The sequence below is a fragment of the Lemur catta genome, chromosome 10, assembly GCF_020740605.2.
Source record: "Lemur catta isolate mLemCat1 chromosome 10, mLemCat1.pri, whole genome shotgun sequence".
Classification (NCBI taxonomy): Eukaryota; Metazoa; Chordata; class Mammalia; order Primates; family Lemuridae; genus Lemur; species Lemur catta.
Genome location: NC_059137.1, coordinates 70113616 through 70138773, shown reverse-complemented (window position 1 = coordinate 70138773; position 25158 = coordinate 70113616). Strand labels below are relative to the sequence as shown.

At 39.6% G+C, this 25158-nt stretch overlaps 1 protein-coding gene across 2 annotated transcripts in view; it reads right to left on the bottom strand.

Annotated features, from left to right (window-relative positions):
* Window positions 1–775: 775 nt before the first annotated feature.
* RORB (RAR related orphan receptor B) overlaps window positions 776–25158 on the bottom strand; it is a 180805-nt gene continuing 156422 nt past the window's right edge. For both annotated transcript variants that reach the window (XM_045562184.1, XM_045562183.1), the window contains exons 5-10: window positions 23883–24004; window positions 22360–22492; window positions 20548–20655; window positions 18929–19039; window positions 14864–14976; window positions 776–1511 (exon numbers count right to left, since the gene is read on the bottom strand). In XM_045562184.1, coding sequence (XP_045418140.1) covers window positions 1356–1511; window positions 14864–14976; window positions 18929–19039; window positions 20548–20655; window positions 22360–22492; window positions 23883–24004 — 743 coding nt within the window. In that variant the 3' untranslated portion in view covers window positions 776–1355. The remainder of the gene's footprint in view (window positions 1512–14863; window positions 14977–18928; window positions 19040–20547; window positions 20656–22359; window positions 22493–23882; window positions 24005–25158) is intronic.

The window sequence follows — 25158 nt, the reverse complement described above, 5'->3', positions numbered from 1 at the left end:
AGTTTTGGCTTTGGGAAATATTAGTTCCATAGAATAATACAGATATTTTTTTCTTATCTGTTAAGTTTTTGCTATCATTTTATAATATAGCACTTTGGAGTTAAAAAAACAAATTAGAGGCCCCAGACTAGAAGACATAAAAAGTCCTCCCTTCCCCTTTATTATCACTTTTTATAACAAATGTACTAAGGAGAAGAAATATAAAGAATTACTTATTTACTTTGTATCTTCTCTATCTACCTTTTCTGTGCCAAAAAAATGATTAGAGAGAAAATGTTTACATGAAATGGCATTGGGACTCTGGCTTCTGATCTCCTTTACTTTAATTTTGCTAGAAAAAATTGCTGGTGGTCATAATCCACAGACTGTATTTTTTAGTTGAAGACACAATAAGCACCAAAATCAAGTTTTTTTCATGGTTGGAAATCCAAAGGAAAAAAGTGTTTTATATGTTCTGGTGAAAAATAGGAAATACCTATTGTTTGGTCAAAAAAGTCACGGACCTTACAGTATTATCTGCGGCCTAATTCTTGAAACAGGAAAATGGCTACAAATACTTTCCCCCCCGCATGATGTACCATCTTGACAAGGCTTTGATGTCACTGACAGAAATAGAGTTTACACAGAGGCCGTGCATTATAGTTATTCCTTTGTAGGCTTATTTCTGAATTGGTACCATCCTGCTGTTGACTATAGATGAAAACTCTGGCTGGGAAAATAAAATCCTGATTGTCTAACATAAAGGTAACATGTAACACAGAAGGTAAATAATATGAGAGAGCCTGACTGAACCTCCATTGCTAGTAGGTATGGTATTTAAGCCACAGTGCATGTGCATGTATAAGTAATAGTCATATATAATATCTCCCATATTATATACTTATTACATACATGCACAGTACTTCCCAAGACAGCTACAAATTTACACATGCATCAACTATCTAAAAACATAGAAATAGGTAAGCCTATTCAGTGGAATTTTCTTAAATTATATTTGAACAATCAACAGGAAAAGTAATCATGTAAAGTACCGCTCTGTTCTCGTATATATCTACAATAAAATTCTATAAACAGTTGTCTCCCAAAACATACCCGAAAAAATAAAAAAAAGGATAACACCCAGTGTCCTATATTTGTATATTTATGGTCATTTCAAAAACAAACAAACAAATAAAAGAGCCCCACTCAGGTGCATATTTACATTCTTCAAACTGTAGCGGTGAAAAATAATTCTATTAAGTGCAGGACATTCCTAATGTTGCAGTAGTGACATTTTCCTTAAGTCTTCATGAACACATTACTTTTGTCTTAATGGTGATGCATTCCATGACTATGAGATAGTTCTCTCGTCCCCTTCATTTGCAGACGGTGGCACAGTCAGGATTAAAGAGCTCCTTGTATAACGGAGGAAACAGTGTATTCACTATGTCTGGATGAGATTGCTTAAATACCTGCAGCTTCTCCCCGTGCAAGTTGCAAACTGCTGTGATGGTCGGTATCTTGGCTATTAACTGCAAAATGGAGAGACAGGGAGGGAGACAAAGAGAGAAGCTCATTAGTGCTCTGTCTTCAGCATCAGTGTCCTTTCTGGCCCCAGATGAAGGTAAGTGGCTTTGGCAAAAGATGTTCAGAAAGAAAGAAGGTTCACTTTCAGCTTCTCTTTTAGAACAAAACAAAACAAAATGTACCCCCCAACTTCATGTCCTAGAGGAAAAATAAAGAGAAAGCAAGCAAGCAGGACCAAGCTTCCTGATTCATTGTTCTTAAATAAATTATGTATGGGAGGTAGTCTAGTTTAATAGTTACAAGTGGGTGCTCTGTAGGCAGGCTGTCTGAGTTCCAAAATAGCTTAATGATGGTGCGGCTGTGATGTACTCTATGTCTCAGTTTGCTCATTTATGAAATGGGCTTAGGAATAATACCTACTTCATTGGGTTGCTGGGTACACCGGGTGACGTAATTCCTATAAAAGTGTTAAAAATACTGTAGGCGTGAAGCATAAATGTTAGCTAACATTATTAGTATCCATCATTTCCCACAGATTTTTGTGACTTGAATATTACACTTTTTGGTTTGGAAGGTGACAATGTTAGGAACATATAGCCAAACTGCACCAGGTGTGATCCACAGCGATCTAGACTGCTTGCCTATCAAACTCACTAAACCCACTGTGTCTCTCTAATCCCTTTCCATTGTATACCATAACATGAAACCTATGTTTAATGAACAGAAAATGTGGGAGGTCATTGGCACTTAGCTTCCTTAGGGAGTTGCTTTAAAAATGATTAGGAAAATACCCACGTATAATCGCTAGGTTTTGATATATGTGTATCATGTAGGATATAATTTTTTGAGTTAAAATGCCCAGAAGGCAGTGTTTTATAATCATTTAACACATTGACTACCACACTAGAAAAAAAAGTTTTTTTCCTTGGGGACATGGTGTTTTATTACGAAAATAGAATAAAAACTTCCAAAACAAAACAATCCTTTCTAATTTAATGAAATATTTGTTATTTTTTATTCTGTCGTGAGTTATATGCAATTAAATTGTCAGTATTAATTGTAACAATGAGAACATCAACAAGTAAGATTTTCATGACCCAACTGCAGGGTTTTGCCCAGGGGGCCACCCATCACGTAACACGTATGCTACAGCATGGCAGTGGGAGTTGCCTGCACACGACATGGCTCCCAAAGTAAAGAGACATGTGAGTTACATACGCTTCACGAGGCCCCGGGCTCAAAACTAGCACAAGTTAAATACAACACATATGGCAGTTAATGTGTTAAAATGTCCATAGTTTGCTAAATGCTCTATAGATTTAAGAAGATGAACAATTCCAGCTTTTAACATACTTATAGTTCAGGAATACTTTGAATACATCATTTAGTGTCAAAATTAGCTTAAACATATTATCATTATTATCAAATTACTGTGAGAAATATGTTCTTGTATAGAGAACACTCGTACAAAAGATAAGCATGATAGTTCATATAGCTGACTAAAGATACACTTGAAAGTGATGATAAAATATGATTAAATAAACCCATCTCATCACCAATTAAGCTCATCGTGCTCCCTACCCTGTTCAACAACAAGAATCCACTTCAGCCTTTGAAGTAAAAGAGGAAATAGATAATTAGTTACTTTGTGGTTTTTCAAAATCAGAAATTTCCACTCTTTCATTAACTTTCCTTTTACCAGCTAATGACTATATAATCACACTATGAGCAATTTAAAAATAGCATCAGGATTAGAGCTGTTGACACATTCATTAAAGGGATCCAGACTACCTCAAGCAGTTTTGGGGGTCAGACTTTCCAACCCAGACACCTCCACTGCTATTTACAGACAGGTATAGAAATGGAAAATGTGGAATCTTTGTCATACAGAGTGGATGTTAGACAACTGAGAATCAAAACTTTCTCTTCAACATTATGAATTACATTTTTTTTCGTGATACTCCACAGCGATGAAGTGCATGCCTGCTCTCTGCTCGACAGCAGAATGCACAGAACAGTTATGGTTCTTATTTGTAGAACCAAATAATTTGAAGAGATGGGTGGGAATAAAGTTGCCACGCGGTCAAGAGCAGACTGAAAAGCTCTGGTGAGCTCTGGTGAGTGCCATGGAAGAATGGTCGGGGGAGAAGTGGTAGACAAGAGCATGCCCTGACTTCTCCAGGCAGGCCTAGGAAGGCTTCCCTGAGAAAGTGGCACTGAAGCTGAGAGCTGGTGGAAGAATGAGAGCTAATGAGGTGCTGGGGCGGAGGATACATAATAGAGCCCAGGATCACGTGCAAAGATGCTGCAGTATTTGGTGCACTGGGAGAGCCGAAGGCAGTTCAGGGTTATTGGAGTCTTGGTAAGGACGATGCTGGAGACACGTTCATGGCCAGATTATATAAGCCCTCATAGTCCACGTTATGGTCCTTGGGAGAGTTTTATGCAAAAAAAAAGAAAGATGATCAGAATTCCATTCTGAAAGACTCACTTTGGATCCAGGGTGAAAGACTGTCTTTTCTGTATTTTCATAGGTACAGAGTGTACAAGTGTCCACTTAACTGGAGTCCCTTGGGAAGTTATTCAGGCTCTCTTAACCAGCTGGCTCACACAGAAGGAGACTACAACAATTTAGGAACACTTCTTGCACATGACAATTCTCCCTGAAATAGCTGTTGAATGCAGAGAGGCTTTGAAAGCTTTCTACAATCATCTTCAGTTGAGTTGAGGATGTGCAGAGCTCCTGAAACTTCCAGATGCAACTCCATGATCGTCAATCTTTAGTGTGTGTAAGAGGCAATGAGGTGTCCCCTAAAAATGCAGATTACTGGGACCTACTCCTAGGATTTCAGTGTCAGTAAGTCTGGGTGAAGCTCACACGCCAAGTTTGAAACAAACCTCCCTTGCAGATGCCGATGTAATGGGTCGATGGGATAGACTTTAAGAAATACTACTTCAGACGTTCAAGTTTTATACATTTACAGCTGGCTCGCACAAGTGAAAAGTAAATTCTATATTGTATTTGAAACAGTCCTGTGAGCTGAATGTAAAGTGACTTCCTTTTCAGGAGGCAGACAAGGAAGTTCTCACATCTAGAGAGGGAGGTTGCCACTTGCTTCGTTCTCTTAGTTTGGTGAAGGACAAGTAATGGATTCCTGAGTTCCCTGGGACACACAAGTAGTACATAGAGAGGACTAGCCTGTTGATAAAGAACATGGTTTTGGAGGCAAGCTGCCTGGGTTTGAATCCTAGCTCTGCCCTTTATAGCTATGTGATCCCTGGGCAAGTCACATAACTGCTCAGTTTCTTTATCCATCAAATGGTGATGATAACAGTCCCTGCCTCAGAGGGATATTGTGAGGATTAAATGAGTCAACATCAGTTTTTTGACAGTGGTGCCTGGCACATAGTGGTGACATACGTGGTAGCTGTCATGCTTCCATTCCCACATAATGCTTCCTTCAAGGGGAGAGTCAAGGCCACACTTTTCAGTCAAATGACATACAGGGCAGGAAACTAGCTTAGTCCTTAACCAAGCAGCAAAAGTGTTTCCATATATTACATATCTACATGGGAAAACCTGACATTTGCTTTTATTAAAATGGCAAGGCAAAATCATATTATTTTCCATTTTCCTGTAGTAGTTCAAGTAAGTTGCTTTTTTTTTTTTGAGACAGAGTCTTGCCCTGTTGCCCAGGCTACAGTGCCATGGTGTCAGCCTAGCGCACAGCAAACTCAAACTCCTGGGCTTAAGAGATCCTCCTGCCTCAGCCTCCCAAGTAGCTGGGACTACAGGCGCATGCCACAATGCCTGGCTAATTTCTTCTATTTTCAGTAGAGATGGGTCTTGCTTTTACTTAGGCTGGTTTCAAATTCCTGAGATCAAGTGATCCTCCCACTTTGGCCTTCCCTAGGGTCATAGGCATGAGCCACCGTGCCTGGCCCTAGTTGCTCATTTTATTAACTGTGATTCATAGAGTAGAATCCAATGTACAACAATTCTTGAAGCACCTCTCTGCTTTTTAATTTATTTACCTTTTTTAGAGACAAGGGCTTACTATGTTGCCCAGGCTGGTCTTGAACTCCTGGGCTCAAGTGATCCTCTCGCTTTAACCTAGCAAGTAGCTGGAACTACAGGTGTGCACCACCACACCCAGCTTCTTTCTGCTCCTTTAGTGAAGAGGTGGTGTGGGAAATTAAATGTATAAGAGGATGACTGAAACCCTTCTATAGTTGCTCGTTTGTGCTGGCAATATTCAACCATGTGTCTGATTTTGGAAAGTGAATATGGACCCTTGCTCCTTTCCTGCCAAAAATTGGGGTTAAAGAAGAGTCTGGCTCAGGGCCCAGTTCTTCCCTCTTTTCTGGGTTTGGATCCAGTCCCTGTTGCTCATCTGTAGAATGGGCTGAATGGTGAGAATTGCTTTTTGTTAAAGGGCAACCAGAACTCTTGAGCAAACAGCACCGAGAAAGGCAAAGAGCTTCCCCAGCCTCTGGGTGCACAGGAGAGGCTGATGGCAGGACACCAATCAGCTGAGGAAACAGAAGTGCTGGCAGGGGTATCCATCACTCCGGAGGCGTGGTGGGCCAGGAGGCCTTGCGGAGGCAGCGGCAGCGCTTGTCAGAGCCCAGAAGGGCCTGGTGGTGGAAGCAGCAGGCAGTCACTTACTGCTCATTAATATTATGCACTGCAGCCGGGGGACCCCCATTTCAAAGGGAGCTCGGAGCAGCCTCAGCAGCAGTTAATGGCTCAACAACTTTTTAAACAGCTGGGGAGGTGATCCAGAAGCACTTGGAGAGGGAGGGGGTAGTCAATTTTAAATCATCATGAAATTCCTTCATGTTTGAATAATCCCCATGGCAGAAGTAGACAGAGGGTCTATAAAAAGGCATTTTCACACTCATCCCTTTCTTATGACAAGCATTTCTTATAAGAAGGAAGCTTTAGCTTATACCTACAGGGGTCTACAAAAAAAAAAAAGCAGCTGTTTGAGAAGAGATAATAATCCTATACTTCTCTCCAGAGGGTGGTTTTATGAGAAAATTCACAATATTATATATAACTGGTACATTTGATGCTGGGAAAATGGAACACACAGAGGGTAAACCCAGGGATCTTGTTCATGTGGGCTTGCAGGCCATCAAGATGAGCCCCAACCTGAAGCAGGAAGCCAGCAATGGTTTGATCAAATCGGAAGAAACTTCAGGGGCACTGACAAGAGCAAGGTGCATAAAGTAAGGCTGAACACATCCATTTCACGTGTCCATCCAATTTTCTTTGTTTGGTTTTTGTTGAACCAAACCTAGACACCTGGAGTAGAATAATAACTGTGATTCTGAGATATCTTTCCAGGTCATAAGCCCTCTGCTCCCCATTCCTGTCCCGTCCTTGGCATCCATGTTGCTATGCATGTTCTTTCTACCCCGGGCCTGGCTGGCTAAAGTGGAAGTGCACACTTGACCCAGCTGGGGCTGGAATTTGCAATCAGACTGAGAGCCAGCAAGTTATCTTCTAAATGTAGCAGAAACTACAAGTAACCTAAGGAGCTAAGAGCTTGCTATATTTCATCATGAGGACCAGGGAAGCAGAGAAAACTGGTATTCAGAAAGGGAGAAGAATGAAGTAGATACCTGTACAGAGATAAACATGTAAGATGGAGAATTCTGAAGGCTTCCCAGTTCCTTGTTCCAGTACCTCCTGAATGGTGGCTGAATTTTTGACCTTGGGTTCTATGAGATATCTATTATTTTATTTTTATTTTTATTTTCTTGGCTTAAGTTAGTTGGAGTTGGTTCCTGTTACTTGTAACCAAAGAATCCTAATGAATACATCAACTTGGAATTTGATAAGTGAGGAGTCATATCAAAGCCTCTCTTCTCATTTACAGACCATTAATCTGATGGACAACCCTTGGAATTTCTGGATCTTGGACCTATAGTGTACACCAGCAAACTATAAATAGCCAAAATATATTGAAATAATCTGGCCTCTCACGGGAGTTCCTCAATGAAACTGCCATGTGTCATTCACCATTCTCTCCTTGCACCTGGCACACAGCACCTATTCCTAATAAATGTAGGTTGAAGGAGAAAACTATCCAGGAGAGAGCTATGTTTCTTGAGTCTAGATTTAAAATTTAAAAACTTGGGGGATCTGTGGAACTGTTTTCTACAATTTTGCGTATTCTTGCATTATTTTAAAGTCTATTTACTTTCGGGAGGAAGCCTAAGGGGGGCTTTGGGGAAGCTGGTTTTACCTCTGCAGTGGTTACACAGGTATGTTAACGTTGCGATAAGTCACTGAGCCATACACTTAGGACTCAAGAACGTCTCACTATGTGTGTTATACTTTAAAAAAGCATAGACATTTTAAAATATAAAACAAATTTCTAATGAAAGAGAAAATGGAATGGGGAGGCTGAGACCACAAGTCACATCATCTAGGTGGGGGCTCCTCAAGTTCTCAGCAGACAGACTGTGCTGTTCAAGATGAAATTGAATCCAAATCCCTAGTCCCACCTGCTAGAATGCTAATATAAGACCTAGTGTCTTGCAAGAAGAATAAGCAAGCTTGAGGCACAAACATTCCATCATTAATCATAGTGTAGTCTATTTTGATCTCATTGAGAATGCAGTAAAAATCAATGTAAATGACTTTTTGCAGTTTTCATTGATCTCTCAGTGAATGTTTGCTCCATAGATTCCATCTGCAAACAACGTGGCTGTTTTTTCTAAATGTGTATCATAATAGCACTACTAATGTGAGAGTGGCCAGAAATGGTTTCTTGCAAGTAAAATCTCAATTATTAGTATGGAAAACAGAGTTCTTTAAGCCTTCCAACTTTTAAGTTTTTATTTAGTAACTTGGTATTGCTATAATGGAAAGACAAGCTTCCCTCTCATGTTAAGGATATAGTTTTGTTATCTTTATGCTAGAAACAGATATAGGAATTAAGAAGTTAGTGAACCTATTGGCATGTATTTTTCCCAGCTCGTTCTATTGCAGTTCTCCCTGGGAAGGTGCAGATGTCTGAGCTAAAAGAGCTTCTTTCTGAGACTCTCAGATATTTAGGAGTAGTTGCCCCAAAATTAAGAGTTCAGGCACTGGAATTGGCTTAATTCGGTTCAAATTCTGGCTTCCTCCCCTTGCAAGTTGATTAACCTTGGGCCAGATACATAATCACTTGAAGTTTCAACTTTCTCTTTTGTAAAGGGAAGTAAAGAGAGTGTAGTTTTGAGAAATAAATGCCAATCTATTTAGAATCTATCAGCACAGTGCCTGGCACATAGCAAATGCTCAAGCCCTCTTAACTGCCACCAATCCTTTTATCAGTCACGTGATTCTGATCATGCACCACTTTTCATTGCAGTCATTGAGGTACTTGGTTGTTTCCTCCACAGTATGTGACCTTATATCTCATATGTTTATACATCTTGCATATTTGACCTACAATAAATATTTGTTGAGCGAATAGAAATAATGAATCTTATATAAACTTCCTACTTCACCCTATTTCCATGTCAGTGTTTCTTTTGCAGCATGAAAGCTGTGGCTATGATGTTGTGTTCAGATAGTGCATTATATCCTGCAGAGTTAAGGTTGCATAGTCAAGATGGCGTCTCACCTGGAAGGTGAACGAAATGCCCAGGTCCCTCACCTAGATAAGAGGTTTTTGCTCAGACAGAATAATGGAAATGAGAGGCCGTGTCTGAGGTAGGCAGGAGAGGTGAATCTCCCTCTTATCTGAACCTCAAGGAATCTAGATCAGTGATGCCCAATCAAGATATAATGTGGGCTACAGATGTAACCTAAAAATTTCTAGTAGCCACATTAGAAAAAGAAAAAAAGAATAGGTAAAATTAATTTTATGATAAATTTTATGTAACTCAAAATACCTAAAATATTATTGTTTCATCATATAATCATAAAAAGTATAAATGAGGTGTTTTACATTCTTTTTTTTTATACTAAGTCTTTGAAATTGTTGTATATAGGCCTAGAAGTAGTGCTGCTCATGGCAAAGTAGGTCAGAAGTCAAGAAGTGAAGGGAGGTCCCCTCCTACATCTCGCTGAGGCCACATTAAAATATGATGGGTGTGTGTTGGGGAAGGCTGGACCTTTTAAACCTGATTATTTGGATTTAGGTCAATCTCCTCTATGTCAGAGGAGATTGTATGGATCCTGTATGGATTATATCATTTTAAAAAGTCCGGCTTCTTCTCAGGGGTCCTGTGGGGGACCAGGAGAAAGGCCCAGTGTTTACTCTGGGGCTGTGCTGTGAAAGGGAGGATGGGCCTCCTCTGAGGCCCACTTGTCCATGGCAGTGAATTAAGCAAAAGATCTGAAAAGATGAAACTTAAAGGAACATGTTTGTCACCACATGGTTCGGTCATTCTTCTTGGCCGGGATGCTCTGTTCTCACACTAACCTTAGATCCCCACTGCATTTCCAATAACATGGTGTAACCTTAGACTCCTGTACTGCCTTGTGGATGAAGGGATGTGGTCAAGACTTCTTCCCGGTCAGCAAGAGCCTGGGAAGACTGACTGGGAAAGAGAGAGCCCTGCAGGAGACAGGTTGTAATGCTCTGGCCAGCCAGGAATAAGAGGAAAGAGGGAAGTGACATTCTGACCTTCTGCAAAATAACTATAGACTCCTCCACATTCTAGAAGAATTAGAAAGGGTTTGTCAGCATAAAACAGAAGTGTGCTGAGGCCCATGATTCCTGGAAAGCTAGCATGGATAGCACATAGCGAGGCACAAGTATTCAACATCGAACATGTTTTGAGAAGCAAACTGAAGGCCTGGTACTCACGGAGTGTTACAGTTGTAGAAAAATAAGAAACAACATTCCCTCTAAGCCTGCATGTGGTAAGCGGAGTGGGCTTTGCCTCTGAGGCATACCAGGAGTTCTCCATGCCTTCCTGTTACATATATGTATTGTTAGAGAGTTTGCTATTTTCAAACTTCTCAAGACAGCTTTGAGCAAGAACACATCTCTAGGAGTGTTGCATCTATTTGCAGGAGTGCTGGGAAAAAATAAATATGCTATCTAACAATATTTCATGATGCTAATTACCCAGGAGGCACGAAAGGAGGAGCTGGATTGGGGGTGGCCAACATCAAACAAGGCTCCAGCGACCAGCCTGACCCAGAGGCTGCATTGAGGAAAGGGCTGGAAACATGCACCTGAGGGCGAGATGAGCAAAGTATACAGATCCAAGCTTTGCCCTTGGCTGTGAGTACACTGCCACAGCCTGGCCCCAGCTGGACTGGACCCTCCTTCTCCTCCACCTTCTGCCCCTACGGTCAGGGCAACAAGAAAGGCAGATCTAGTGACTTCAACAGAGGAAGCCCGAGAACACAAACGTCAACAGTGTTCCGGTCCAAACACTCACTGCCTTATCTCCTGCCGTTGCTCCTTCCCCAGCAGTGGTCCTGCTGTTCTCCACTGAGTGGAAAAATCGCTTCACAGGCTCCCAATCTTCACAGCGTCCTTCACCCGGGAAGTAAACCTCTCAGTGTGAGTCACAGCAGCCCCCAGAGCCCAAGGTGGCAGATCTCCTCCTGGGAGCTTGACAGGAACGCTGACCTCTGAACCCAGGCTTTGCAAACACCGTATGTTTTGCAGCTTTGAGGCTGGAATATCAGCCTAGGCTAAATGACCATAGCGCACAGAGAACTAACTCGGATCCGCGAGACTTGGCAACATCAGTCTTTTTCTTCACTTATTGTAATGGTAAAGCATCGAAAGAGTACTTAAAACAGTCGCGCTGGACTGAGCACTGCAGGGCAAGAGAAGGCGTCCAGAGGAACCTTTGTTTTTCTTCTTTTGGGAGTCAAAGAATATCACACTGAAGAGACCTCAAAGACCATGCAGTCCAACCTACTCATTTCCCAGACAAGAAAAGTGAAGCCCAGGGAACAGATGGGCTGCCTCCTCTAGTCATATGGGGCTTAAAAATATATATGTATATTTATTTTAAATATATATGTATGTATTTTTTCATGAGTTTTAGTGAAAGTGACCAGTGTTATCTCATTTCCTGGCTTCTCAGATCCAGGTTCCAGCCAAATCTAACTATTATTTATAGCCTGAATATACCTTATGCTTTCCTTCCTCCATATCGTTGCCCCCAGCACTTGGAATGCCATCCTGCACATCTCCAACCTCCCAACTTCCTTCTCTTGAAATAGTTTTCATCCACCAGTGATTAGATCAGATATACTATCTCTTGGATGAAAATTTCCCTGCTGAAATAAAATTTCTTCTATCAACAACAACTACAACACAGCAACAGCACCTACATATTACCTATTATGGACTGGGCAGCTTACTTATATTTTATCTCATTTAGTCCTCAAAATAACCATATTTTGAGGTTATTGGTATGACATTGGTACTATCTGTAGTCACATTGTAGAAATGAGGACTGAGGTACAGAGAGTTTAAGTCATGTGTCCAGGTCACTCAAGTAGCAAGTTTATTATATAATAAAACTGAGGGTTTATTGTAAATGTGTTGTAAATATGCCTCATTATACTGATGAGGAAAGGAAACTAGATTCTTTAAAAAGTTTTTTTTTCCTAACTACTCCCTCCCTAAACCCAAAACCAGATTAGTATATAGGGATTGAAATCTTTTAGTTAATGGACACAGAATTCCTCAATTTTCAAACTAGGTTAAAGTTTGGCCAAAAGTAGAAAGCACTGCTACCTGAACTTTAATTTCAGGAAGTGGGCATGGAGAAAGTGTGTTGGAGATTGCTCTTTTAGGAGGAAGTTCAATGACTGTGTATGATCCTCTACCTCTAACCTGATGTCTGTGGCACTTGGTCAGGGTTGAACTGGTCAGTGGTAGAAATAGTCTTTTGTTCATTACACAGAAGGCAGGTGTATCCCCCTCCCCCTGCTACTGGAGATTTAACCTGAGCCTCTAGATTTGCACACAATGTTTTGGGTATGTGCGCATTTTTCTAGAGATAGGTTTCATAATGTTTACTGGATTCCCCAAGAGCTCTATGAATAACGAATATTAAGAATGGTCATCACTGTTTTAGAGGAATTATAGAGGCAGAAGAACTCCATGACTACGAAGGCACAAGGAGCATTTCTGAAAAGATGAGGAGAATCTGTAGTGGAGTGAAATAGTTTCTCTTGCATTAAAATAAAACTATTCCTTCTGGGGAATTTGGTGAAAGGGTGTCGTATACACCAGTGGTGCTCAGAGTGTTAAAGCAGTCAGGAGCTAAAGGAACTCACTCAGCACTGCCACCTCCTCCAACACTTGACAGTTCATGAGTGTGAGACAGAGACAAGTGACTTATCCAAAGCTACAGAGTTCAGAGCAGGGATAAGTGAGAATCCAGTTCTCACTTGGTTTCATGGTCAGTCCACATTCGTTCAGATAACATCCTATTAAAATGATGACTGTTACAAGAAAGGGTCCACACAAAAACCCAGCATTTACACATGGCCTTGGAAGCCATGCTTTGTCATCTGGCTCCAGTGTATTTTATACAAGAAATAATCTTCTAATGCATTCTCAGCTTTGCAACATTACCTCTCTATAAGAGAAGAATTGAATTGTGTACTTTTCCCCACTAAACAGGGAGAAAGGGAAGTTAAACTAATCTATAGTCATTGTTGCAATTTTTTTCCCTTGCCGTCAAATACATTTCATTCTTCAATTTCTCTGTCTTCTTTCTACCTGAAATTCCTCAAATCACCATGAGGACATTGAGAGGCAGAAAGGAGTGCAAGCATAAACATCTTACCCTCCCAAGGGAGTAATAATCACAATTTCACAGTGTGTTAGAATTTATGCAGCGTATATCTCATTTGAACCTCACAACACACCTGTACAGGAAAAGAAATTGTATCCCTCATTTTATAGGTGATGAGACCATGGTTTTCAGGCAAGCAGACAACTCCCCTAGGCAGAATAGCAAAAATTTTCACCTAACTCTGGGTTTTTTAAGACCTTAATTTTAGGATGGTAAATATGGGGATGAAAATTTTTGGGAGATCCCAAATGCAAGAAACATCCCCCCATGTGAATTAGCCAGATGTATTTATGCACATAAACTACCAAGCAAGTACAGAGACACATGCATATGTTCATATTACCATCTTTTCTGCCCAGTGAATCTGAAAGCATGATGAAGTTCTGCTTCTGACTGGGAGAAAACTGAGGTGCACAGAGCAGGTGATCTGTCCCTGACCACACAATAAGTGAAAAGTTATGTCAAAGAGAACCGTCGCTCCACGGTGTGGAAATGTTCTTCCTAGTGATGCGTTAATTTTAACAAAATGTTACCATAATGAAGCAGCATATTTAACTCATGGGGGTTTTTTATAGCAGTGCTCTGTATGTGCAAAGTAAAATCTGATGGTGTCTTCAAATAGAGTCTTTACCCTCCCCCCTTTTTAAAATAAAGAACTTCAAGGGCAGAGTGGGAAGGTTTTAATGATAAAAATACAAAGAGTAGGATTCCTATCATCTTTATCCAAGAATAACCTCAATTTCCTAGTTTCTTACCCTCTAAAAAATTCTAGTTCTTAAGATATAAAATAATGCAGAATATCAATCACTGAAAATTACTTCTTCCTTTTGTGCTTATTTTACTTTGATAAACAATATTTCTTAATACTCTTCTTAAAGATCACAATTCTTAATTAAGCTGAATCCAGAAATTGGTGGCATGTAGCATGCATTTGCCCATGGGATACTTCACCATTTTGGAAGAACCTCAAGGCAAGTCCTGCATGAAGAGATTAGCATTGGAGGGAAATTTACAAGTCATCAGTCTATTCTTCCACTCTGGGTAGGACTGCCAATTCATAACACAGCTGGGGGGTGACCAGGCAGTATTTACCAGAATCCAACCAGTGACAGAGAGCACTGGTGGACATGCAGCAGTCCACCCCTCTATTCAACAATTCTCATCATTTGATGATTCTTCCTTATTTTGAATAAATATCTACCCACTCTTAACTTTTGCCCAGACCTGAGTCCCGAACTGGCACAGAGTCTTCTCTTTCTTTGCATATGAATTTTGAAGGCTTGTTTCCTTGCTCCAAGTTTTTGTTCTTCACATGAAACACCCTCCTTTGATTTGTCTTCCTGTACCTTGGGTTCATATCTGTCATTGTCACCTTTCTCTAAGACAGCCATTCTTCTCCCTGTTATAGTTTAACTAGTCTCTCTCTTAAAAGACACACCTCAAAATCTATGGAGTCTTTAGCAAGTTTCAGAAACGGTTGCTGCTGAGAAATTTCCCTTGGTACCTAACCAGGCTCCTTTTGCTCCCAGTCCCCTCTTGATGGTGGTGGTTCTGTGATCTGAGGACCTACCTTTGCCAAGGTCTCATCATCCAGGTGATTCTTCTGAATCACATGTTGAAGTGCAAAATATATTTTTTCCTGAAGCTTCTGGACTTTCCTTGGTTCTATCAGCCAGGCTCGGTCTGAGAAAGGAAAAGGAATGGATAAGAAGCGGAGAGAACATAAGCTGTTTTATTTTACCAACAAGTGTCAGTGCTGAGTTTCAGACCCGCTTCAAATTACTTGGTTCTAAATTGCTTCTGAAGATATGTCATTATTTGTGTAAAATATAAATATAAGCAATACCATGATGCCAGCAATACACAATATAATGACATAGGAAATCAATTTGGAGGAAAGGACACAATGGTTTAAACAAACTTCTTCCCTGTTTCTTATTGTCTATGACAATTTACATCTCTCATTCTTTCTTTGGACATATGCTTAGATTTTCTTTCAAAGCAGAAGTTAGCAATTTATGAAGAAAGTGAATTATATAAGTGAAGAAAGTCTATTATATAGGAATATTTTTGGTTTCAAGATCGCTTTTCCTTTTCTCAGCTTATTCTGTCATCAGATAATAAAGCTGAAGCTATGTTATAATTTATGTAGCATGAACATGAACCAATTTTAAAAAGTTACTCCTGAGTCCTAGTTTTCCATATTGAATTTTTAAATGGTGGATAGGATAATCCTGCCTTCCCTCCCTCTCTCCCTTCCTTCATTCTTTTCTTTTCTCCTTTCTTCCTCATACCTTTTCTTTCTGCCTTTCTCCCTAAAACACTGCTTCTCTTCCCTCCATCCTTCTCTCCTTCCCTCCCTACTTCCTTCCTTTCTTCCTAGAAGCTTTATGTACCATGGTATAAAATTCAGCCCAGCATCAATGCCTCAGATTGGACCGTCAATGAAGAGACACCTGAAATCTTCAAATACTGAACAAGTACTCATGGAAAAGAACTTGGGCATGATCCTTCTGAACACAGTTCAGGTCAGGTGAGAAACTCGATTCTGTAATCCTAGACAGGACAAGGACAAGTCTAGCCAACAGTTAAGCAAACCCTTACGTAAGTGAGTACAAAAAGCCTTCAGTGACAATTGTCAATCAGAATAAATTAAGTTTCTCTCCCTCTCCCTCCCCTAAACTGTTTGGAGCTGAATAGACAGTGGCCCTTATGTCGAGAACCCGGAGAAGGTGGGGGTGTCTAGCAGGAGATGGAGCCTACACAGGCTGGAAATCTGTCTCCCCTCTCTTTTTAAGTATGGCCCTAAGCCAGGGTGCCAAAGAAGGTATTTGGAGTTGCTGAAGCTTCTCCGTGTGGGTCTGCTACCAGCACTGGAAGATTCCCCACTGGGTAGAGTGAGCCAAATCTCATGGTTCCAAACTCATCAGAATTTGATGGTGATAATACATTCTTTCCAGAAAAGGGCTGAACAGCTCAGCTCATTTCTAACTTGTAAGGAACAGGCTAGCCTTCTTCTGGGGCCAGTCATTTTCACAGATCATTCAGGTTTAATATGTCATGTCTTCAATATTTGCTGCTTGACATTTACTGATTTGCTACAAACATACCCAAAGAAGAGAATGACTCTCTCTAATGCTTCCTTTGAACTAGCAGGAGCCAGAGTAAAATTGTCTCCCTCATCCATAGACCCACAGGCTTAGATTTAGTCTTCTATTGAATTATTCTTAAGGGAAATAATCACATGCAATGAGAAAATGGTAAAAGAAAAATTATTTGGCATATGGTTGCTATCAGAAATAAGTGTTTCTTGTCACTTCTTCTGTCTATCTTTGTGCTTTCAGTCCTGGGAAACTTTCTAGGGTTTAAAAAAAAAAAAAGGCCCAGAGGAACAGCTTGATTTTAGACAGAGCCATAAAAGAAACTGTTAGTAAAAACACTCCATGTGAGAACTAATTTCCATTTTTGATAAAGTGGTTAAATAAAAAACAGCAGCAAATTTAAAAAACCCTGATAAGACCACCAATGATCATATTAGGAGTAATAAAGCCTAACAGATAAAAAGTATAGAGGTTGGTGTTATTGGTAAATATAGGTAGAATGACATGTCAGAGATATAAGATGTAATCTTACATCACAGGTAAGATTAATTTCTTCCAGCCTCATTGAAAAATATATTAGCATATAAGAAAAGAGATCTAGCCTCTAGAGATAAATGGGTTACAGAAGGAATGAGTCTCTCAACCTTAAAAATTAGGCAGGAGCCAGGCACGGTGGCTCATGCCTGTAATTTGAGCACTCTGGGACTCTGAGGTTGGAGGATCATTTGAGATCTGGAGGTCAAGACCAGCCTGAGCATGAGTGAGACCCCCAAATGGGGAAAGAGGAGGTTGAACTATGGCTCTTAGCTGATGATACGATCATATATCTAGAAGAGTGAGACCCTGTCTCTACAAAAAATAAAAAATTTAGCTGGGCTTGGTGGTGCACGCCTATAGTCCCAGCTACTCTGGAGGCTGAGGCAAGAGAATCACTTAAGTCCAGGAGTTTGAGGTAGCAATGAGTTACAATAATGCCACTACATTCTAGCCCGGTGACAGAGTGAGATCCTGTCTCAAAAAAAAAAAAAAAAAAAAAAAAAATTTAGGTGGGAGTATGTTTTTCTTTCAGTAGACAGCTGTCAATGATGCTGATATCCCTTGACTCAAAATCTAACCAAACAGACAGCTGAGTAAGTGACCGAATTCTCATTCTGGTTGAAGAGGGAGCCATGTATTTATTATCATATCATTGTTATGATATTATTAGGATTACATATTATTATTATAATTATTTATTATTACATTTCAAGCTGGCATATACTTTTAAAAAGTATTTTAATTGTTACAGTTCTAGTTGATCCATAAGCATCATATCTTGACTTCTTTGAAAACGTTTTGGCATTTTATTGCATTTTAGAGCTGGTAGAAGTCTTAGTTATTATGAGGTCCAACCCTCTTATTTTATAGATGAGGAAACTGAGGCTCTGAGAGCCTGGTCTTTAAGGTCACACAGATAAATGGCAACAGAGCTGGTACTAGAATGTCCATGTCCACGTCTGAGATTCTTCCTCTTCCACCAAGTAGCCTTTAGTAGGACCATTTCCCCCTCTGCTGTCCTCACCTCCTTTTAAAGCTCCTAGGACAGTTGGCCTTGAACAACACAGGTTTGAACTGTGTGGGTCCACTTGGTGGATTTTCTTCCTTGTCGGCCACCCCTGAGACAGCAAGACTAACCCCTCTTTTTCCTCCTCCTCCTCAGCCTATTCAATGTGAAGATGGCAAGGATGAAGATCTTTATGATGATCCACTTCCACTTAATGAATAGTAAATACATTTTCTCTTCCTCATGATTTTCTTAATACCATTTCCTTTTATCTAGTTTACTTTATTGCAAGAATAAATATAATACAGATAACGTACAAAGTATGTGTTAATCGACTGTTTATGTTACTGGTAAGGCTTCTGGGCAACAGTAGGCTATTAGTAAAGTTTTTGGAGAATCAGAAGTTATACTTGAGTTTTTGACTATATATGTGGGGGTTGGTTTCCCTAACTTTTGCATTGTTCAAGGCTCAACTGTGTTGCTAAGAAAATAGGCATCAGCATTCATTTGCCTAAAGTGAGCACAACACTGATTTGGGAGGAAAAGTTAATGAAAGAGGTATTTAAAGAGGAGAAAGTGTACCTTTTACTTAGTTAAGTCCCTATCCTGGATCTTTCATTTAGGTACATGTCTACTGAGTCTCACCCTACTAGATATTTATTTTCCATGCACTTATTATTCTTAAAGTCCAAACAGCACTTAGCTGTAACTCAGGGCACTATATGTCTTTATTTATTTGTTAATGAACAATTTTGTTTATCTGAATCTGGAGCAGCCCCTAACCATATGCTTTGGGGACAAATTTGGTCATTTTAATAAACTTGAGGCTAATTTCCTTTGCATTATCCAAAAATATCAAAAGCTTACTAAAGAAAATGATAGTTCTTTTAAAGTTCCTCCTGAACACTTTGGCTTAGGTAGGTGTAATCAATGTTAAAAGTAGTAAAACAAGTTTTAAAAAAAAAAGGTAAGGGACCTGAGACCTCCCTACCTGGAGATATCAGAACAGCAGATGAGAACAAAGCAATCTCTTCCTCTGTCAGCTGCAATGAACACAAATTCTTTGCAAAGTCAAATGCTTCATTCACTAGGTCATCAGAACCTATAAAGAAAGAAGGAAAATTGAAAGAAAATGCTTGAACTTGGAACAAGGCATGAATAAGACAAGTCTTATAATCAAGAAGTTATTCAAGGATTTGCATACTGGACATCTAGAAAAGATATGTCTAAGTTCCTCACCACAAAAAATGATCAGATACAATTAATAGAATGAAGAAATTGATCAACATCCTCATGAGGTAATTGAAGTTAACATTACCAGTGAGGGGCAAGTTGACACTGTGTGTGTCCATTGTAACATCTGGCTGGGATACATCACCTGAATCTAATCCTATACATTTGAAATTTTTTCCAACTAAAAAAAGTCTTAAGTGATTTGAGGATCTTTTATAATAAAGATAGTATTCAAAGAAAACCTAAAACGTTATGTACAGGGTCTGAGATTGTCCATCTTAGTAGCACTTGAACCTAGCAATGTAGGGTGTTCAGGGGCTTCAAACTGAGATGTTAGGAACATCTAATGGAACCGAGATGAGGTATCTTTCAATTTGGTAATTTCCCTGGAAATTTGATTGAGGAGCTAGAATTTATTTTTATCTTCAAATGAATGGATCAGAGGTCAGTTGCTTAGCCATGGTGAATTTTGGCAAAATGATGTTGCATCTCTATACTGATCCCTGATAAATGTTTATTTGATGAAGCTGGAAATATACTGAGGTTGCTTGCCAAGGCTTTTCCTCCTTTCTTGAAAATCTAGCCCTGGAGATGACACGGATGTGTATCAACTGTAGAAGGGAAACACTGCCAGCCCCGATGGACTGGCTGTTGGCTGCCATATCAACTAACAGCACAAGAGGTGAAAGGGCAGTGGCCTTCTTTGGTGTCTGTGGGCAGGATATGGAACAAATGGCACTATCAATCGTTAAAACCTTTCCTGGCGTCAGCCCATCTTTGCTAATGTCCTTCTCCATGCCGTGCACTGACGACTGGATGGGATGATATACAACACTTCCAAACAAAGACTGACTCTTTCAGTGCTCTCCTGCAAGAACGGTCTGGGGGTCATTTTGGACAGGTTGGCACCAACTCTATCTGTGCTCCCAGCACTTCATGAATTAAGTGTTCTCGGTGAGAAACAAGGGAAGGAGCTCTTCTTTTGATTAAGTACCTTAACTCATGACTATGAATTTACATAAAAAACTTAAGAGGTAATATACTTTATGAAGCAGTAAATTAGGAGGTAAAAGAAAAGCTGATTCTACGAAGGATGACCTACAATGCAGCCCAGCTCTTTTAGTGCTAATCTTCATTTATTTCTGAATGAGGTCTCAATAGGGTCCACATTTCTCTCCTTCCTTTTATATTAGGAGCCACAGTTGTAAGATGAGGAGAGGCTTACCTGGACTGGAAGCTTACCTGGTCCAACTCTTATCAAATAGTGAGATACAAGTTTACATTGAAGAATCAAGGCATTTCATTTTTCAATTTCAGTCTAAGTGGAGAAACTGATGGCAGCTAATAAAATTGTGTCCTCATCAAAGGGAAACTTACCTAAGGCTTTGAACATTTGCATTCCTCCATATTTTCCTTCAAACAGAACAGTGTTGTTTAATGGGTTGAAGGCACGGCACATTCTCACTAAAACCACTTCCAAGCAACCTGTGAGTTAGAAAAAATTAAATATATGTATATATCTCCAACAATAAAGAGGTTGTCACTGCATATAGGTCAAGAGACTTTCAAGAACTTTAAAACACACACACATGCACACACACACACACAAACACAGACATAGGCACAAACACACGTATACAGAAATTCCTTAAGATTCCTTCCCACAGAATAACTATGTTAGAAATAAAGTTCTCTTGATACTTATGTGAGGAATTAAAGAGAAAATATACTTTACAGGTGCCTAAACTGGAGGGTAGCAGCATTATTTTTTGGAAACATGCATTTCTCTCTATTTTTGACTAATATTAAAGTCAGTTTCAACTCTACAATTCACAATTGATAAAATAAGGGCAGGAACCTTGTCTGCAGAGTACGGTGACAGAGTACGGTGGAAGTAACACCACGTGGCTCTTGAGGCAAGTTAGAAAAATCTAGCGTACTTCTGCCATGTTCTTTTGGGATGCTAGCTTTTGAAGCCTAGTGACTATGCCGTGAGGAAGTCCAAGCAGTCTGTGGAGAGGCTCACACAGGGAGAAACTGAGGTCCCCAGCTCAGAGCTTTGGCTGAACTCCAGGCTGTGAACGGGCACAACTTGCCAGCCATGTGAGTAAGCCAATTTGAAAGTGGATCCTCCTGCCCTCAGTGAACCCCACACGGAGCAGAGATAAGGCATCCCTACTGAGCCCTGCCCAAACTGTATCTTTGAGAGCAAATGAAATGATTATTGTTGTTTTAGCTAAGTTTTAGGTAATAGATAACTGATACATCAAGTTAATGCTTGAGTTAGGATTCGCATCAACTTGCATTATTTGTTAAGGAAGCAGCAATAATTAGAATAACAATTCTATTTGGCCTAAGTTCAAATGGCAGCTTTGCCATGTATTGGCTTTGAACATAGCCCTTTGCTTCTCTGAATCTTTGCCTCCTCCTCTGTAAGATGGAATGAATAATGCCAATCTCACAAGATTAAATGAGGTATCACAGGTAAACATAAACATGTGTGCTTGGTATTATATATATGAGTATGTTATCATTATTACCGTGGCATAGGACCATGAAGAGTAGCAGAAACACCATGATGGTTCTTATTTGATATTTTTAAAGGAAGCCAAGAAAGACAAATAATTTTTCTCCTATTTGGTAATAGCATTTGCAAAGTCAATCATGGCAGAATTCTTGAGCTGCTTCCAAAGCGATTGTGTATGTGTGTCCCAGAGTGTGGAGGGATGGGGAGGGAAAGATTAGAGCACTGGGGAGTTTCTCCCAGTGTGTACTGGCTGCAGGCTATCCTCATTAAAATGATTGGAAATGACCACAGAGGCAGAGCTCAGCTAACCGGCATTTTTTTTTCCCCTCACAGAAGGCAAGGAGCATATTTTAGCGCCAGCTCAGCAATTCAGCCACCTTGACACGCTAATTACTCGCACTGCCTGTCAAGCTGCGTATCTCAGCCTCCGCAATTAATAGCTCCACTTTCAATGAGCAAAATTGTATTTGACTTCAAAGGGGAACTGAATGAATATCAGGGCATTTCTATTACTGAGAGTTTTCCTTGGGGAGATGGCAGGCCATGTGGGTGGTAAAACCCAGCTACACAGGGGAAGGAGGATTTCCTGGAACGGACACAGAGCTAAGGGTCCACCACATCCTGGTCTAAAATAGGCCCCCGTGAACCTCCTCCTTGCTCACCTGACTTCAGAAGTAGAATTTGATCATTTTGACAGAGCTCCATGAAGCCTGTTATCCGCTTTGCAAACTCCACCACGTACTGGATGGCGTGAGTGATCTGGATGGCACACTGCTGCCACAGCGCTTCCCTGGACTTCAGGAGAGAAGACACAGTGTAAATGGGGCCAACAACTCCTTGCAGAGTCAATAACATACTCAGGCTTGTCTTACTGTTGCTTCCTGGCACCTGGGGCCCAAGGTGGGAGCTTGCATAATTCCTTTAAAAGAAGAGGGCAATATTTTGTTTTTTTTCCCTAAGATAATATTTTGACCTATTTGAACCTCAATATGCCACAATTATTGAAATATGGAGGCTAAAATAATAGAAACATTGCTTATAGTATATAAAGACAGTTTAGTTATTTTCTTTACTATTTTTTCTCTCCATTTCTTCCTTCTCAACTAAACAAACTCAAGCTCTTAGTCCATAATGTAAAAACAAACCGTTGCATTGAGGAATAGTGATTTTTATCGGCAGGCTTCCATGATGTCATTTTCCTGGGCACCTGATGAATATACATCTGTAATATTTTTATATTGTGTTCTTTTTCCAGAAACTACAGAGATTACTTTTTGGTATATAAAGAATTCCGATGGAAAAGACATCAAACCAAATCAACTCACTCTTGTAAGTAATATAGAATTCCCCAAATATATTTGAGTCCTTGGGTTATTTTCTTTGAAATGAGAAACATAAATCTATGTGTGTTAATTCTACTTCTTATGGACCATAGCAATACCTGTGCCTTTGTTCCCTTAGTTATATAAAAGTAGTAAGATTTAATTGTTGTGGTGGAGAAAAATCAGTATGTTATAATCATTTATTTAGATACACATGCATTTATATATTTTGTTAAAATTCCATTTTTAGGTAAATCTTATAATTGAGGGTCTTTATCCCAAAGTAAAGTAATGCGAATACTGAAAAACAACAACAAATTCCTTCCCTTAAAAACATCTTCAATGGACCCAAAGAAATATCAATAATAATAACAATAATAATGATATATGATGAGCTGTCCATTTTTCTTGGGCCCTTTTTTAACAAGTAGGCCAAGAAAAAAATTTAGAATGCTTTGTTCTATATCTTTGCTGTGTAAGTTTGCAGCTATTACTACTGCTGTGATTACTCAGTTGCTCCTGCTTTTTGCCTGCACCCAAGAAGCCACCATGAGGTTTTCTTAAACCATCTGATGAAGGCACAGTCTCTGCAGTCACTCAAACAAGGCAGCAGTTTTCAATAAGGGCAGTTTTGCCTCCAAGGGAACATGTGGCAATATCTGGAGACATTTCTGGTTGTCACAAGTGTGTGTGAGGGTGGTGCCACTGGCATCTGCTGGGTAGAGATCAGGGATGCTGCTACAATTGACAGGGCAGCCCCTACAGCAAAGAATTACCCGGCCCAAAAAGTCAATAGTGCCAAGGTTGAATAAGCCAGAAGTAGGGCGATCACAGAGTAACTTTCCCATAGTTTCTCAGAGTACCTTGCTTTGATATGCTTTAATTTCTTCATATGTGTGGGTCTGCCACGCCAGCTGGTGCAGTTCTTCCATGGTGTATTGACATGTCTCCAAATGGGACTTAATGATGTTCTGTGCAATTCGATCTATGAGAAAGAATATCAATTTGAGGGTTTGTGAATAAAATCACTCTGCTCGAGAAATTTGCTTTTAACGTGTTTACTATAGGAATGCTTTTTGGAGATACTCCGGTTGCATGAAAGTGTCGTTAACACTATTATCTATCTCAAAATCTCCAGACAAACTCTTTATTGTCTTCTTTCAATTTTCAGTATTTTAATCAAAATTTACTGCACCCCCCTCTTTTGATCACAGCCTTGAGAGTTGTAAAACATTCAAATTTATTTATTTATAAAATAGATACAAAATTATCACATTTCTTGCCTTTTGTTCTAAAAGTCAACTAATAGTGTTAACACTTACACTCCAGATACTACTTAAAAATGTTTTGAAAATCACTAGAATCCTATTCTGTACCTCAGATAGGGAGAATTAAAATATAAATGTATTTGCTTATATTTTTAAAAAGGGCAACTAAACAATAAACTAAAAAAATGCTTATCTAGAGAAGAAAAAGGGAATAGAATGGAGGGACAGGGGAAAAAGTTAGACTTCTCTGATATTATTTTTGTAGATTTTACTTTAGGGCAATGTAAATATATTACATAATTAATAATGGGAGAGGAGGTATAGATGATATAATATGGGCCCGTGAATTGATAATTATTGGAAGTGGGTCGGGGGGTCCTTATAATCTCCTTTTTAATTTTTTATATGATACAATTTTTCTTTTAAAAAAAGTTTAAAAAAGGGAAAAGGATTATATTCATAGACAGTGGTAACAAACACAATCAGTCATTTTAGGCAGTTTATCTCAAATGAGTTGTATTTTATACTGTGTCTTTAATACTAATCATATTGTATTTGAAAGCGTGAAAGTGGAAAAATAGAACCAGACATAAGAGCTCTCTTTAAAAAAATCTGCTCCCCTGAAGGAGGAAAGAGCTAGGAGAAGGTCCCTTGTAATCATACCTGCTATTTGAACATATGGAGCAGGTAACAACTTGGAAAACCAAAGTACTCAGGAATTCTGCTTGTGGGGTGTGACCGGAATGAACATGATCAAATCTTCTGCCTGATACCTGCTCTTGGCTCATACAGAAATGGAATTTTTCTTGTCTTTCAGGTTGTGTCATTTAAAATGCAATTTCTGTTCTTTCTAAATGGCCCGTTTCATTTC